Genomic DNA, 17,610 nt, shown 5'->3' with positions numbered 1-17,610 from the left:
TTCATACACACTATACTCGTAACGAGTACTGTCTAATACTCGCATACTCGTTCCGAATAGCGCGTGCAATGTAAGTCAATGGGGAATACTCGCAACGTAACGAGTAACCCAAATTTCGCACTATTTGCTACTCGCATGAATAGTACAGCATCCAGGTTACTCGTTACTTTGAGTTTTCTTCAATGACTTGAATTGTACACGCTATCTGGAATACGCGAGTATTCGACAGTACTCGTTAGGAGTATAGCTAGTATGAATATTTAGGTACTCGCTAAACTCTAGTCAATATCCTTTAGTGACTAGTTTACAGAAGAATATAGTTTTACAATATTGCAATTTCAATATAAATATAGATGTAAATTTTCCACTTAATATCCAAATTTGTACTCATTATCCATGGAATGTTGCACAATATACATCACTATATCTGGAATGATACATTAGAGCTTTGCCAGAACACAATATCGCAGATAAGCTACAGGGTAATCCTTAGGCTATGTGTCCACAGTAAAAGGTCCCTGCGGATTTTTTTGCCTGAAAATCCGCAACTTTCGCGGCAAATCCGCACCCGCGGATTTGCCGCGGATTTACCGCGGATTTACCGCGGATTTTGATGCGGATTTTATTTTTTTTTTTTTCCCCATTCAAAAACAGAAAATCCGCACCAAATCCGCACCAAACAATTGACATGCTGCAGTTTGTTCCGCATCAAAATCCGCGGCAAAATCCGCAGCGGAAAAATCCGCAGCATGGGCACAGCATTTCCAAAATGCCATTGAAATGGCTGGGGAGTAGCTGTGCTGCAGATTTTCGGCAAATCCGCGCTAAATCCGCGTCAAAATCCGCGTCAAATCCGCGATAAATCCTGTAGCGTGGGCACATAGCCTAACTGATACGCTATAGATAAGTGGAAATTACCCTAGGGCTCTCCAGACATTGGACACTTGGCTAAGCATTCATCATCTCTCAATAGTAGCTGGCTCCAGGCGATACAAAAAGATCAAACTAATTCAGATCTGTCCTGTCTATGCTTCCTAATGCAGCAAACAACTAATGACAAGGCTAACTACTACACATGTATTTTACTGGTTGCCCTAGGTTAAGACTGTAATTGCATTTAGACAGATGTATATTTAAAGGGGTGGTTCACCCATTTTTTTTTTTATTGTCTAGTTCGATATTATATTGAGAAACAATGTTTCTCTCAAATACCTTGTGTTGGCAATAGTGCCTGTGAGAGGAGCTATTGCAGACCGCTGTTCCCAGTCCAGTGACGTAGCCGTCAAATGCTGCACACGTCACATCCGTGCAGCCGGCTACAGTCTTCCAGACTCTGAGCTGTGAGTGATATTTCACTGCTGTCACAGCCCATCTGCTCCCCCCTCACTCCTCGCGTCTCCTGCTCCCTCCTCCCTCCTAGCACGGCGCGTCTCCTGCTCCCTCCACCCTCCCAGCACAGCGCGTCTCCTGCTCCCCCTCCCTCCTCGCAGAACGCTGCAAGCAAGAGACGCGCTGTGCTGTGAGGGAAGAGGGCGGAGGAGTAGGGAGCAGATGGGCTCAGAATGCAGCCGGCTGCACGGATAGGACGTGTGCAGCACTTGACGGGTACGTCACTGGACGGGGAACAGCGGTCTGCAATAGCGCCTCTCACAGGCACTATTGCCAACACAAGGTATTTGAGAGAAACATTGTTTCTCAATATAATATCGATCTAGACAATAAAAAATATGGGTGAACCACCCCTTTAACAGCCAGGTTGGATCCAGAGAGGTAGCGGCACAGGAAACAAGCTGGTAACAGGGCCATGCTCCAACTAAAGGCACGGTGATTAATGCTGCTAAAACAAGGGTATTGCAAATAATTTTTTTTGTTGCATAATCAAACATTAAAAGGGAACCAATCACCAGGATTTTCATATATAACCTAAAGCCAGTGCTATACTGGCACTATCAGGCTGTCTCTATATAGCTTTAGTGGCCAGCTCGGATGTTTAGGTTTTGATATCCAAAAAAGTAAAGTTTATAAAATTAGCTGCTTGTTGAGTAACAGCAGCTGAGGAACAGATAATATCTGGGGGGTATTCATAGTTATCCCCTCCCCCTGTTAGAACTAGCATAAGTATTATACAAACGATTCACTTTGTCTCTTGCAGGACCTGTGGTGAGGTCATACCCATGTGATCAGAAGAGGCGGGGACTCAGCCAACAAAGCTGGACACCAGATCACATGGGTATGGCCTCACACAGGTCCCGCAAGAGACAAAGTGAATAATTTGTATAATACTTATGCTAATTCTAACAGGGGGAGGGGATAACTATGAATATATTATCTGCTCTATTGCTGCTGTCACTCAACTAGCTGCAGTGCTGAGTTTATAAACTTTACTTTTTTGGATTTCAAAACCTAAACATCTGAGCTGACCACTACAGATATGTATAGACTCAGCCCGATAGTGCCAGTATAGCACTAGCTTTAGGTTATATACGAAAATCCTGGTGATTGGTTCCCTTTAATACATAGCCCACCCTGTCAGCAACTTAATGTCCCTTAGCACAAGCAGAGAAATGGCCCTCAATGAGTGCCGATTAATGTCACAGGAAATAGCTCGCCATCCGTTTAATTTACACGGAACAATCAGGACAGTGACTTGTACGATGATCATTCATCCCCCCCTGGCACAGGCTTTACCTCACTGTAGGCAGCACGAGGGGATATGCCACTGACCATCTTTCACAGAAACAAAAGACTATGACTGATCCTTTATTTACTTCAACATCTGCCATTGAGAATAGATGGGACACCCAAACACATTAGACAGTTGTCCGAAATTGCTGCGTTTGGCCGATATTGACCTAATGTGCTGGGGCATCCTAACTCAATGTGATCCTAAAAGTGATTAGTATTTGCACATAACCTAAGCAAACAATAGGAAAAGAGAGCAGAGGAGTGCAGACACGATATCAATGCAAGCAATAAAAGTGTGGCCTACAAGGCGTTCCTGCGGGTGAAAAGGACTAGTCATGTAAACAATGTATTATTTAGATCTCTATTAAAGGGATTGTCATTCTTAATAAGCTTCATTGAACTAAGTCCACAATAAGTCAGTCAGTCGGGGAGGGCTCATAACGTCAGAATTATTCCTTACATACAGTACTGTGAGATACACAAAATTAACACTGGGTGCAGCGACACTTGAGGTCTGCAGTTGCAAAGGACTGGAAAAAACAAAACATAACATGGTTACAAAACATTGTAGCAGCAATAAAGTGCCACGGCTCAAAACACACGCAAAACAAGAAAAACAACCCAAAACATTCTTTGTTGGGCAAATCGGTGCAAATACACTGCTCTGCTTTCATACAGATCATGGTTCTGCCTCATTTTTGACCCTTTACATAGCTTCTTATGAGAGAAATTAACATATATGGCATAGAAAAAAATAAACAAAAAACAGGTGTCAGGTTTGTCATTAAGGCAGCCAAGTACCTAAATAAAAGGCTTCTGGTGCAAAGCTGAGCGACGAGGTGGGGCGGCAGATGCCGTTCTTTCTGGAATCGTTATGACAATGTTGCAGCCAGGACGATTATGAGAATTAGCAGCAAAACGACTACACAGATGATAATGAAGATCATTTTCTGGAAAGACAAAAGGCGGAAGAATAAATGTAAATATATACACAAATAAATGGGAATACCGATTCAAAGAAGACAAAGTTAAAACAATTACAATAGACATATACTTTGCCCTAAGCGTTAATAAGGGGTTAAAAAGGGGTTTTCAACAATTTTATGTTAAGAACTGTCCTGAGATCAGTATACAATAGAAAATAAATGTTAGGCTGAGATCATGCGGTGCTATGTGCAAGTCCTCGCATGACACTCGGCTCACACTTGCAACACAGCGGGAACCGAGGGTCATGAGACTGTGGTCCGATCGTGCGACCAGACCACAGCTGCAGAGGAGGGCAAGCGCTGAGGATGGGCGGGCCGGCGCTGCGAAGGGGAGGGATTTATCTCCCTATCTCCTCCGTTGCCGGCTGATGCGCAGAATCGCACTGCTCTCGCTTTACACCAGTGTAACACGAGAGCAGTGCGATGTTTTTGTCACCACATAGACTTGCATGGGTGCGAGTGGAACAGGATCACATTCCACTCTTAGCATGGTGCGACTGTTTTCTTGGTCTGATTAGGGCTGAGAAAATAATCGCTCTTGGGAGCCTATTTAAACTTTAAAATAACTGATTCAAATTCAGCGGAAAAAAAACATTATGACTATTCTTCAACGTCTTTCTTGACCAGGAGGGGGGAGAAGAAAAAGGAGGGGAGGGAATAATAAAAAAAATATATAATAATTCGGCTCTACTTTCCAGCCCTTGTTTTGTTCAAGAGGCCTGGTTCAGACGGTAGTGCAGTGATCTGTACGCTCTAACAAGTTCACATGACCGTGGTGGCTACTTACAGAGCATAAAATCACTATAGAGAAGCTATTTTGTCACTGGACATCAATGCTTCAAGAAGTAAAAAGTGAAGTGGTGGGAGTCCGAGGAGGCTTGTGGTTGGGAAACTTAATTGGCGATATTCCATTATATTTTTATGCTGGTTTCAGTTCTATACATTGCCTTGAAAAAGTATTCATACCCAGGGAACTTTTCCACATTTATTCACATCACACCCACAACCTATATATTTTATTAGGATTTTTATGTGATGAACCAACACCAAGTAGCCCGTATTAGTGAAGTGTAAAGGAAATCATATATGGTTTTCTAAATAGTTTAAAAATATAACTCTGAAAATTATCACATGTATTTGTATTCAGCCCCCTGTAGCGTGATACTTCAAAATAAAATCCTGTGTGACCAGAAGTCACCAAATTAGAGTTGTTCTGTGAAGGCCTCAGATGTTTGAGAACATTAGGGATCAAACAGCAACATGAAAACCAAGGAACACACCAGACAGGTCAGGAATAAAGTTGTGGCAAAGAGTAAAGTAGGCTTAGGTTATACAAAAATAACCCAAGCTCTGAACATGTAACCGAGGACTGTTCAATCCATCATCCAAAAATAGGAGTATGGCAGAACTGCAAACCTTCCAAGACATGGTCGTCTATCTCGGACATTTCAAGCAAGGTGAGCACTAACTAGAGAAGCAGTGAAGAGGCCCATGATCAGTCTGTAGGAGATACAGAGAACCATAACTCAGATGAGAGACCTTTATAGAAGAGTAGCTAGAAAAATGCTGCAATTTCTAAAAGGAAGCTATAAGAAGTCCTTGCAGTTTGCAAAAAGCCATGTTGGGGTTAGGGTTGAATGCAAAATGCTGTTTGGTGGAAAATCAACACTGACATTACCCTGAAAACACCATCCCCACCGCCAAACAAGGTGGTGGCAGTATCATGCTGTGGGGATAATTTTCTTCAACAGGGACTGGGGAGCTTTATCAGAAGAAGCATGGAGCTAAATACAGGGCAACACTGGAGGCTGCAAAAGACTTGAGACTAGGATGTAGGTTCCCCTTGCAGCATGATAATTATCCTAAACATACTGCCAGAGCTACAGTGAAATGGTTTAGATCAGTGGTTCCCAAGCTTCAATTCTCACGGTCATTAACAGGTCATGTTTTTAGGACTTCCTTAGCATTTAATAGGTGATGGAATCATTATCAAGGCATCTCCTGTGTAATACTAAAGTTGGGTTCACACTAAGCGACAGCGACAACGACGTCGCTGTTACGTCACCATTTTCGGTGACGTAACAGCAACCTTGTAAGTCGCTGTTATGATCGCTGCTTAGCTGTCAAACACAGCAGAAGCAGCGATCATAACGTCGCTGTGCTACATGTGCAGAGAGCAGGGAGCCGCGCTTAGCGCTGGCTCCTTGCTCTCCTAGGTACAGTACACATCGGGTTAATTAACCCGATGTGTGCTGCAGCTACATGTCACAGTGCAGAGAGCAGGGAGCCGCGCGCACTGCTTAGCGCTGGCTCCTTGCTCTCCTTGCTACAGTATACATCGGGTTAATTAACCCGATGTGTGCTTCAGCTACATGTCACAGTGCAGAGAGCAGGGAGCCGCGCACACTGCTTAGCGCTGGCTCCTTGCTCTCCTTGCTACAGTATACATCGGGTTAATTACCCGATGCGTACTGCAGCCACATGTGCACAGAGCAGGAGCCGGCACTGGCAGCAAGAGCGGAGGCTGGTAACGAAGGTAAATATCGGGTAACCAGGGAAAGGTCTTCCCTTGGTTACCCGATGTTTACGCTGGTTACAGCTTACCGCAGCTGCCAGTGCCGGCTCCTGCTCGCTTCATTTCATCGCTCTCTCACTGTCACACACAGCGATGTGTGTGTCACAGCGGGAGAGTGACGACCAAAAAATGAAGCTGGACATTCAGCAACGACCGGCGACCTCACAGCAGGGGCCAGGTCGTTGCTGGATGTCACACACAGCGACAGCGACGGGACGTCGCTGCAACGTCACAGAAAATGGTGACGTAGCAGCGACGTCGTTGTCGCTGTGTGTGACATCAGCTTAAGGAAATCCTGGAAACATCACCTGCTGAGGACTAGAGATTGGGAACCAGTCGTTAAAATCAAAGCATATTCATGTGTTTGAATGGCCCAGTCAAAGTTTAGAGCTAAATCCCATTGAAAATCTGTAGCAAAACTTAGAAAATTGCTGTTCACGGGCCATCTCCAACCTATCTCACTAAGCTAGAGCTATTTTGCAAAGAAGAATTGGTAAAAATGCTTGATCCCATGTTCAAAACTTGTAGAGACATACCCCAAAAGACTTGCATTTGTATTCAGCCCCTTGCAATCAGTACTTTGTAGAACCACCTTTTGCTTAAATTACTGATGCAAGTCACAATTTTCAGATTTGAATCTTTAAAAATATTTAGAATATACAGTGGGTACGGAAAGTACTCAGACCCCTTTACATTTTTCACACTTTCATTGCAGCCATTTAGTAAATTAAAAAAAAAAAAAAAAAAAGTTCATTTTTTCTCTCATTAATGTACACTCTGCACCCCATCTGGTCAGAAAAAAAAAGACAGAAATGTAGAAATTTTTGCAAATTTATTAAAAAAGAAAAAAACTGAAATATCACATGGTCATAAGTATTCAGACCCTTTGCTCAGACACTCATATATAAGTCACATGCTGTCCATGTCCTTGTGATTCTCCTTGAGATGGTTCCATTCCTTCATTGGAGTCCAGCTGTGTTTAATTAAACTGGTAGGACTTGATTTGGAAAGGCACAAATCTATCTATATAAGGCTACATGCGCACGCTGCGTTTTTTGTTGCTTTTTTGGCTGCAGTTTTGTTGTCAGAACTTTCTGACATTTGACTTCCCAGCAAAGTCTATGAGAAGTCAGATTTGCTATGTGCACATTGCAGTTTGTCAGCGTTTTGTCAAACGTTTGTGACAAAAAAATGCAGCATGTTCATTCTTCCTGTGTTTTTGTCAACATTTGTCACAAAAACGCGTGTTGTGAAAAACGCACCAAAACGCAGCAAAAACGCAGCAAAAACGCACCGACAATTACAAGAATTGTTTGTGATATTTCCAGGTGCTCTCTGACAACGCGCAGTTTTGGCTGCTGTTTGTGAACACAAAAAGATGCAGCGTGCGCATGTAGACCTCACAGCTCACAGTGCATGTCAGGCCAAATTAGAATCACGAGGTCAAAGGAACTGTCCAAGGAGCTCAGAGACAGAATTGTGGCAAGGCACAGATCTGGCCAAGTTTACAAAAGAATTTCTACAGTACTCAAGGTTTTTAAGAGCACAGTGGCCTCCATAATCCTTAAATGGAAGAAGTTTGGGATCACCAAAACTTTTCGTAGACCTGGCCATCCAGCCAAACTGAGCAATTTTGGGAGAAGCGCCTTGGTAAGAGAGGTAAAGAACCACCCCAAAACCACTGCAGCTGAGCTCCAGAGATGCAGTAAGGAGATGGGAGAGAGTTCCACAAAGTCAACTAGCCTCTCCTCAGTTCAAGACATACGAGAGCCTGCATAGAGTTTGCAAAAAAACAAACAAAACACACGAAGGACTCCCAGACTATGAGAAATAAGATTCTCTGGTCTAATGAGACGAAGATGGAACTTTTTGGTGATAATTCTAAGCGGTATGTGTGAAGAAAACCAGGGCACTGGTCTTCACCTACCCAATACAATCCCAACAGTGAAACATGGTGGTGGCAGCATCATGCTATGGTGGTGTTTTTCAGCTACAGGACGACTGGTTGCAATTGAAGGAAGGATGAATGCAGCCAGTTACAGAGATATCCTGGAAGGAAACCTCTTCCAGAATGCTCTGGACCTCAGACTTGGCCGAAGGTTCACCTTCCAACAAGACAATGACCCTAAGCACACAGCTAAAATATAAAGGAGTGGCTTCAGAACAAATCTGTGACCATTCTTGACTGGGCCAGCCACAGCCCTGACCTAAACCCAATTGAGCATCTCTGGAGAGACCTGAAAATGGCTGTCCACTAACAATCACCATCCAACCTGACGGAACTGGAGAGAATGGCAGAAGATTCACAAAGCCAGGTGTGGAAAACTTGGTGCATCATTCCCAAGAAGACTCATGGCTGTACTAGCTCAAAAGGGTGCTTCTAATCAATACTGAGCAAAGGGTCTGAATACTAAGGACCATGTGATATTTCAGTCTTTCTTATTTAAATACATTTGCAAAAATTTCTACATTTCTGTTAAGATGGGGTGCAGTGTGTACATTAAGAAAAAAAAAAAAGAAAAACAAATTTTTTGAATTTACCAAATGGCTGCAATGAAACAGAGTGAAAAATGTAAATGGGTCTGAACACTTTCCGTACCCACTGTACAGGTGCATCTCAATAAATTAGATCAAAAAGTTAATTTCAGTAATTCAATACAAAAATGGAAACATATATTATGGACATCTGTCCAGACAGCAGTCTTCCCATGATTGTGTAGCCTACTGAACAAGACTAAGGGACCATTTTAAACGCTTAGGAAGCCTTTGCAGGTGTTTTGTGGTAATTATTCTAATTTTCTGAGATAGCGACTTTTGGGTTTTCAGTGGTTGTAAACCATAATCATCAACATTAACAGAAATAAACACTTGAAATAGATCACGGCTTGTAAAGACTAATATATGCATTTCACTTTTTGTATTGAATTACTGAAATTAACTTTTTGATGATATTCTAATTTATTGAGATGCACTTGTAGATGCATGACAAATTCACTTCTAAGCACGCTAAAAAAAAATAAAAAAAAACAAAAAAAACCCATTACAGTACTCATTAACAGAAGAATTACTGATGTGCAAATTAAAAAACGAGCAGACGACAAACCACGTTTTTACAGTGCTGTGTGCCCTTCACCAGTGATGGCATAAGGCTGCTTTCACACATTAGTTTTTTGCCATCAGGCACAATCCGGCAAAAACATGAAAGAACGGATCCGGCGTCTGCTGCCGCCGGATCATTTTTTTCCCCCATAGACTTCTATTAGCGCTAGATTGTGTCGGATAGCTTTGCGTTCCATCTGGCTTTCGCCGGATCTGGCAAAATTTGCTTATCCAGCGGCCGGATGGAACGTTGAATGGAACGTTTTTTGGTCTCCGGCGAAGAAAAACCCCGAATCGTGCCCGATCCGGCGCTGTACGTCATGTTTTATAATGGAAGCCTATGGCAGCCGGATCCGTTGTCATCCGTCATATGTTGGAATCTGGCACAAGTTCCCGTTTTTTTAAATTGAGCATGCTCAGTATCAAAACGGATCCGTCAAAATATGGAAGTAACGGATGGAATAAACTGATGCAACGGATCCGGGGTTTTTTTCGACGGATCCGTCGCATCAGTTTTTTCGCCGGATTGTGCCTGATGGCAAAAAAATTGATGTGTGAAACCGGCCTAAACCGTAAACCGGTAACATTTATCAAATTAACGACAGACAAGTGGGAATTAGAACTGAAGTGCACAGATTTGTCCAGCCCACTGAGTACACGCAGTGCTGACGTAGTGTGCACTACACCTGAAATAGTGACTCTCTATACAATCAACCTGGTTTATAAAAAAAAACAAAAAAAAAAAAACTTTAAATTGATATAATTACATGATGTATGTGTAAATACATCCTTTACATAAACCAATTAACTATTTCTGCAAATATTCTACCATTCATTTCTCCCGGGTTGATGGTATAAGAAGAGTATAGAAATGATAAGGCTGGTTACTTACTGCCTCATGGGCAGATGCTGAATTATAAAGGGGTTTATTTGATACCAACTGATAAACCTATGATCAAGGCAATTATGCCAATCACCACCAACACTAAAATGGCAACGATCCATCCTTTCTGGAAGTAAAAAAAAAAAGGTTCATTAATAAAAAGTTTACAACTACCGGAATATTGTGAAATACCTCGTACGCAGGCCGATGACATCACTGATGGGTAAAGAAGCCCAATGTGTTATTTACGTACCCTGCGTGATTTGCTCTGATATTTTACGGCCTTCTTGGTTTCTTCTTTGGCATGTTCAATGTAATCAGAAGCGTTTTCAACATTCTTCTCGATATTGTTTATCATTTCACCCTATGAAAAGAGTCACAATTCAAATTAAAAAAAAAAATGAAGATTACAAAATTACATAAAAGTATTTTAACATTTTAATTTCGAAAACCATACAATACATTTAAAGGGAATCTGTCACAAAGTTTTAGCCACCCCTAATCTAAGAGCAGCATAATGTAGAGTCAGAGAACCTGATTCCAGTGATGTGTCACTTGCTGGAATTTTAATGAAGTGCGTTTTATCAGCAGGAGATTATCACTAGAGGATTAGTAAACCTGCTACCCTGTAGTCTCCCATATTCATGAACTGTGTATAACCATGCCACGAATAATGCTTCCTATGAGCAGAACATATGGAGACCTGCCAATCAATGGTGTAGGTGTGGCTATATGTAGCCCAGCATTCAGAGAACTGGTAGATCTGCAGCATATAAAACTGATTTAATCAAAACTGTAGCAAGCAGCCCAGTAAATGATACATCACCGGAATCCGGGTCCATCATGCTGCTTTCACATAGCAAAACCTGATGACACATTGCATTTAAAGAGAACCAATCACCAGGATTTTCCTATATAAGTGCCAGTATAGCACTGGCTTTAGCTATCAGGCTGATTCTATACACACCTTTAGTTGTCAGCTAGGCTGTATAGGTTTTGAAACACAATCAAGTAAAGTTTGTAAAATGAGCAGCTTTTTGAGTGGCTTTTTGGGTGGGTATTCATAGTGTTTGCCGCCCCCTGCCCATCTGTCCTCCCCCTGTTATTTATGCCAATTCTATTAAACAGGGTGGGCCATTTATATGGATACACTGAAATAAAATTGTATTATATACCATTAGTATATAATAGTATAAATACTATTAGCCTCTGCCCCCTGATGACACCAGTGCGGTGAAACATGTTGGGGAGGTTACAGATAGTATTTTAATAAGCAAATGCGGTGATCACCAATAATAGGAGTGATAGATATATAGCAGACTGAGCTGCGGATACAAGAGAGCCCAGATGGGAGAGTAACAATGATAAGCAGCTAGCATGGCTATAACAAATGAGATCTGCTGAGGGTCACTGCATTTAGTGGTTTTAAAAGTTTACTGTGTCTCTATGATATATAAAAATCTAAAAATCTTTTCAGTGATTGAAAGTAAAATATATATATTATTTAGCCCTTAGTTTAGGGTTCTAGTTGCCTTCTGGCAAATTGTAAATTAATGCTTATTAACCCTATGCTGACTAAGGGTACTTTCACACTTGCGTTTTTTCCCTTCTGTCACAATCCGCCCTTTTGGAAAACAGTGGAAGCCGTTAACGGATTCCGCTGTTTCCCATAGACTTGTATGGATGACGGATTGTGCCAAAAGTACCTGCCTTCCTTCCGCTGGCCGACGCTGCGTTGCTTCCGCCGGGCGAAAGGAACGCAGCATGTAACGTTTTTTGAGCGGCGGAATCATCTATTTTTCACTGCGCATGCTCAATTTTTTTATTTATCACAGAAACTTTATTTTGTCTCTCAGCGGCCGAACGTTCAGCTGAGCGCCCGGCCGCCAGCATGCAAGTTCTCAGCTGAGCGCCCGGCCGCCGGCATGTGAGACCGATCAGCTGAGCGCCCGGCCGCCATGTGAGAGTTGTCAGCTGAGCGCCCGGCCGCCGGCGTGTGAGAGCGATCAGCTGAGCGCCTGGCTGCCGACATGTGAGAGCGATCAGCTGAGCGCCCGGCCACCGACATGTGAGAGCGATCAGCTGAGCGCCCGGCCGCCGACATGTGAGAGTTCTCAGCTGAGCGCCCGGCCGCCGGCATGTGAGAGCGATCAGCTGAGCGCCCGGCCGCATGCTTTTGAGAGCGATCAGCTGATCGTTCACAATAGTCTGCTGCCGGTAAAACCGTAAAGAAAAAAAAAACGAAAAAAAAAACAGCTTTCCCTTTTGTACGATCCGTTGCATCCATTGTGCCATTATATGCAACGCATCCGTTGCATCCGTCACACAACGCAATAACGGATGCCGTTCAACGCAAGTGTGAAACTAGCCTAAAAGAACAAGTTCTTCTAAGTAAATTCAGAGGGCATGTGCTGTGTACAGCCCTTTCCAGGTCACCACAGATTTTCAATTTTATTTCTGGACTGGGGCAATGCAAAACTTTGATCTTCAGGCGAAGCCATACTTTTGTTGATTTGAGGCATGTTTAAGGTCGTATGTGCTGAAATGTGAAATTCCTCTTCAGCGTTTTAGCAAAAGACTAATGCTGCCTCCACCATGCTTCATGGTGGCTATGGTGTTCTGTTGATTATGCACAGTGGTGCCTTTGAGCCAAACCAACCTTTTGGAACGATGGTCAAAATGTCCAACCTTGGTCTCATCAGGCCAGAACACATTTCCACACATGCTTTTGGCACACTTTATACACAATTTGGCAAAACATAGCCAGGCTTAGATAATTTTCTTTGTAAGTAATGGCTTTCATCTTACCATCCTGGTCCACAGGCCAGACATGTGAAGAATACAGGCGACTATTGCTACATGCAGTAAACTTCAGTACTTGCCAAAAAACACACGTCATTTTTCAAAATGTTTTGGGAGAATAAAAGTAACTTTATTAAAAATGTATTCTAGACAGAGCACACAATCTGCACCCAAAAAAAGCGACAAAAAAAATGCAGGATTTCTACTGGAAAGAGAAGGGTTTGGCTGCAGAAAAAAATACAGCAAAAACACTGCATGTGAACATGGCCTAAAGGTGAGAGCGATGTTTTGAAATTATTCTTGGATTTTTTTTTTTTTACATGGCAAAAAAATGCCATTTTAACATCTGTGTGTAAACTTTTTATATCCACGTTATTTACATTACAGACATAAAAATGTAATAGTGTGTCCCCTCTCTCACAAATGCACCTATACTAGCTGTTTTCATAGCTTCTGTGCAGGCTGTACATACGAGCAGCCACCTTTTCATTCACTCTTTCTGGAAACTGTGGCCACGGCATTAGATAAGCCATAAATATCTGTGAAAACGTATTCTCCGATTTTTGCAATGAATAGGAGAAATTACTAACATTACAACATTTTTCCCATGGAATGGAGGCTTGCATCACTTTAAGACAGTGGTAGGGAACCTCCGGCCCACAGGCCGTATGCGGCCAGCGATGACTTTCTGCGCCACCCGGAACAGATTCCCAGGAACCGCAGTGCTGGGGCAGCAGCCGCATCTTGCTGGCCCTTTAAAACCCAGCATAGCACGTTCAATGCTGAACACTGCAATTTCTATACCGAAGGACTATGTCTCCACGCTGACACTGGCTAGTGTGAGGACGTACTTTGTAGGTGCGCTCCAGTCCAGCAGAAGAAGAGGAATTGCCCCATCATCTCCCAGGTCCAACTGTGCCCGCGGCGGTCCCCGGCGGCAGCAGCAGCGCACTCTGTGCCCACAGCCTTCCCCAGGTATGCCTCCAGCCTCCCCCAGGTCAGCCCGCCTCCAGGTCTGTCTGCCCGTCTCCAGGTCTGTCAGTCTGCCTCCAGGTCTGTCTGTGCTCCCCCAGCTATGTCTATGCCCCTAGCAATGTTTGTGCCCCGCAGCTATGTCTGTGTACCCCAATGATGTATATACCTCCAGTGATGTCTGTGCAGACCAGTGTTGTTTGTACCCCCAGTGATATCTATGCCCCGCTGCTTCCCTAGTGATGTATATTCCTCCAGCCCACCCCTGCAATGTTTATACCCACCCAGCTATGTCTGTGCTCTCCAACACTGATGTATGTACCACCAGTGATGTATGTACACCCCAGTGATGTTTATGCAAACAGCCACGTCTATGCCCCACAACTTTGCTAATGATGTATATTTCTCCCAGCCCTCCCCAGTGATTATTTGCCTTCAGCACCTCCTTTGATGTCTATGCCCCCATTCTCCCTAGTCATGTCTATGCCCCCCAACCTCCCCAGTAATCGATATTCCTCCCAACCCTCCCCTAAGATGTATATGCCCCCATCCCATCCTGTGATGTATATACAGCAGTTAACTGAAACGTAGAAAAGCAGTTGTGAGAAGCAACAAGATCAATATCACTTAACATCACAGCCGCACCAAAGAGTAGAAGCTCCAGCCGCCAGAGTGAGTTAATTGTTTGACCAAATAGGGTAATATTCAAGTTGATAATTTTGTGCGGCTCCCAAAGTGTGGTAGAAATTTCCAAATGGCCCCCGGCAGAAAAAAGGTTTCCCACCCCTGCTTTAACACATTAATGACCACAAATATGGCTAACTGATCTGAGGAATAAGAATAGCACACTTGGTGAAAACACAGCACGTCAGCTGTAGACTATAGCGGACTCTCTGCTGTGTAGGCCACGACTGATGTTAGCGTCAATTGAGGAGTTTAACCCCCTAGGTCATGAGGTGAATAGCAACAGTTGTAGCATTCAGTTGGTCAGTAGAGGGAGGGGGCTCCATATTTAACCCCATGATCTTGTGGCTTTTAATATTGGGGTCTACAAACTGTAGTGGCTTCTTCAGATGCCAGCAACAATTTAGTGGAGAAATTGTAATTTTTCATTCCATTCCTGTAAAGCACCTGAAGAGTTACACTTCCAGACACCGGTATGAATACTTTGAAGAGAGCTGTTTTTAACAATGTTCAATTTTTTATAGTTCTTGGAGTTGGAGCAGGTGTTGCCTGAGGCGTGTTAAGGAGAGGTTTCTATTCTACAAACCATTAAGATTTTGCACAATTGTCAAAATGTGAAATTTCCATAGATAAAAATACAAAAAGATAGTGAACTAGATCGATACATTTCTTAGCATTAAAATAAATACGAATAAATATGATCTAAAACCAGAACAAACGTAACAGTTTCATGAGCAAAAGAAGTTTAGGTGATAGTTGCTACCCCTGTAACTGTATTAAAAGATAGAAAAATCCAGCATTACCACATTGGGGGGCCCATTCAGCCGTCAGTTTTGAATGTATGACTTCTGCATATTTTAGTCTATAGTATACACACGGACCATTTTGGTGTAATGGAGAAATCAGTGATGTCTGAATGAGCCAAAATTTAAATAACTGCCTGGCAAAATAAATATATTATAGAAGGGGGGGGGGGGTGCCCGGGTTGGGCATAGACATTGAACTTCATGCTATGGATGACAGGTCTCCAAACAGCTTGGGTAGAGATGATCCATGCATACATCATGGCTTATGTGACTTGAATGGAAATGCAAATGCTGACAGATGACAACATGTGGATCTTTTACCTCCTTTTCTGTCCTTCAGGGGACAAAACCAGCAGCAAATAAGAGCATTAGACAAGTGGTTAAAAAAAAAAAAAGGTTAATATGTACAGTCATTTATCTGGTACGATTTTCCATAATATTATTTATATAATGCCATAGACATCCACACCACTAATACCAGGGATAGAATATGGACGGATTATTTTATACATATTATTTGTACCTAGGATTTTTGTTTTTGCTTTGTCCAATAAGAATGACAAATTTAAAACAAAAAATCACCAACCTATTAAAGAGGAAAAATACATGTGAGCATGGTCCGCCATACTAGGACGTTACAAAGTACACACTGAAAAGAACTACTTTCTAAAACTGGAATTCTAAACATTGTTTTAAACCTTTATTGATGGGGTAATTTTTCATAATTTGCACTTTCATTTTTTTCCTCCCATTTTTCCTTGTTCTATCCATATGATGGCTTTTTTTTTCTCAGAATGAGTTCATTTATTTTACTACTCAATATACTAAAAAACAAAAATATTCCAAGTGGGATAAAAAGTGGTGAAAAAAATTGTTTTCTGCCATTTTTTTTTTCTTATATGCTCATTGCACGGTAAGAATGTCTTACGTGATTTTCCTGCTCAGTATAATTATGGCAATACCAAACTTCCATAGATTTTTTTTTTTTTTATTATTTATTTAAGAGGTGAAAGATAATTCAGACGTATGTTAACAAAATATTTGGCTTCCGTCATTTTCCAGGACTTGTAACGATTTTCATGTTCACATCAATGGAGCGCTGTGAGCTTTTACTTTGTGTGGTAAGCTGATGGTTTTATTAACAGCACTTTGGGGTACATACAACACTTTGATAATACAATATTAGGTATCTTATTGTCCTTTTTTGTAGGAAGGTGTGGTGACCGAAAAACTGCAATTCTGGAGTGTTGATTTCTTTTTTTTTTCGTACGGATTAAAGGTATATTTTTATAGACTGGACACTTACAGACGCGGCTATACACTTTACCTGTAAGCGAGAAAAGGCGGTGGTGGTTTGATTTTTTGTATATTTAAAAAAAATAAAATAAATAAAAAATAGTACTTATTTTTTATTCCACTTAGGGAACTCAGACCCAGACCTGTGATTGTCTGATGGCTTATAACATACTGTGATACTGTAGTGTCATTTCCCTTAAATCCATAGTTTCATGTCCTACCTAAAACCCATAAGGTATCGTTTCCACCTAGTTTCAAGCTGATTGTGTCTGGTATCGATTCTCTTCTTGAGCACCTGTCAGAGAGGCTGGATACGGGGTTGCAGACTTTGTCTCATGTGTCACCCAGCTATATACGGGATTCAAACCATATTCTTAAATATTTTTTCAGATTTTTCCTAGAATGAACATTATAATTGGGTGACATGTGATATTCAAAGTCTGTATACCTCTATCCCGCACGATTTGGCTTTTTTAGCTTTGAAACATTCACTGCACAAATATAGCAATTTTTCCTCAAGATTTGCAATATTTTTTGGTGGAAACAACAATGTTTTTGCTAAAAAATAATTTCATCATGTTAATGTAATGTAATATAATTTTTACATTCAATTAGGCTGCTTTCACACATCCAGTTTTTGCAGTGCGGCACAACCCGGCTCAAAAACCGATGCAACGGATGCGGTGAAAAAAACGGATCCGTTGCATAAGTTTTTCCATGAGGCCCGTCCGTTTGACGGATGCAGCTTAATACTGAGCATGTGCAGTGCAAAAAACCGCATGCAGTGGCCGGATGCGGTTTTTGCCGCAGGACGCCGCATCC

The 17,610-nt window shown here is 42.1% G+C and overlaps 1 protein-coding gene across 1 annotated transcript in view; it reads right to left on the bottom strand.

The window, feature by feature from the left end:
• Positions 1 to 2,480: 2,480 nt before the first annotated feature.
• STX2 (syntaxin 2) overlaps positions 2,481 to 17,610 on the bottom strand; it is a 94,991-nt gene continuing 79,861 nt past the window's right edge. Inside the window, exons 9-10 of the mRNA XM_075322195.1 lie at positions 10,482 to 10,592; positions 2,481 to 3,635 (exon numbers count right to left, since the gene is read on the bottom strand). Of these exons, the coding sequence (XP_075178310.1) occupies positions 3,558 to 3,635; positions 10,482 to 10,592 (189 nt within the window). The 3' untranslated portion in view covers positions 2,481 to 3,557. The remainder of the gene's footprint in view (positions 3,636 to 10,481; positions 10,593 to 17,610) is intronic.

This window comes from Anomaloglossus baeobatrachus, chromosome 1 (genome assembly GCF_048569485.1).
Source record: "Anomaloglossus baeobatrachus isolate aAnoBae1 chromosome 1, aAnoBae1.hap1, whole genome shotgun sequence".
In the NCBI taxonomy this organism is placed as follows: Eukaryota; Metazoa; Chordata; class Amphibia; order Anura; family Aromobatidae; genus Anomaloglossus; species Anomaloglossus baeobatrachus.
The sequence above is the reverse complement of the archived record's forward strand: the minus strand, read 5'-3'. Positions and strand labels throughout refer to the sequence as shown.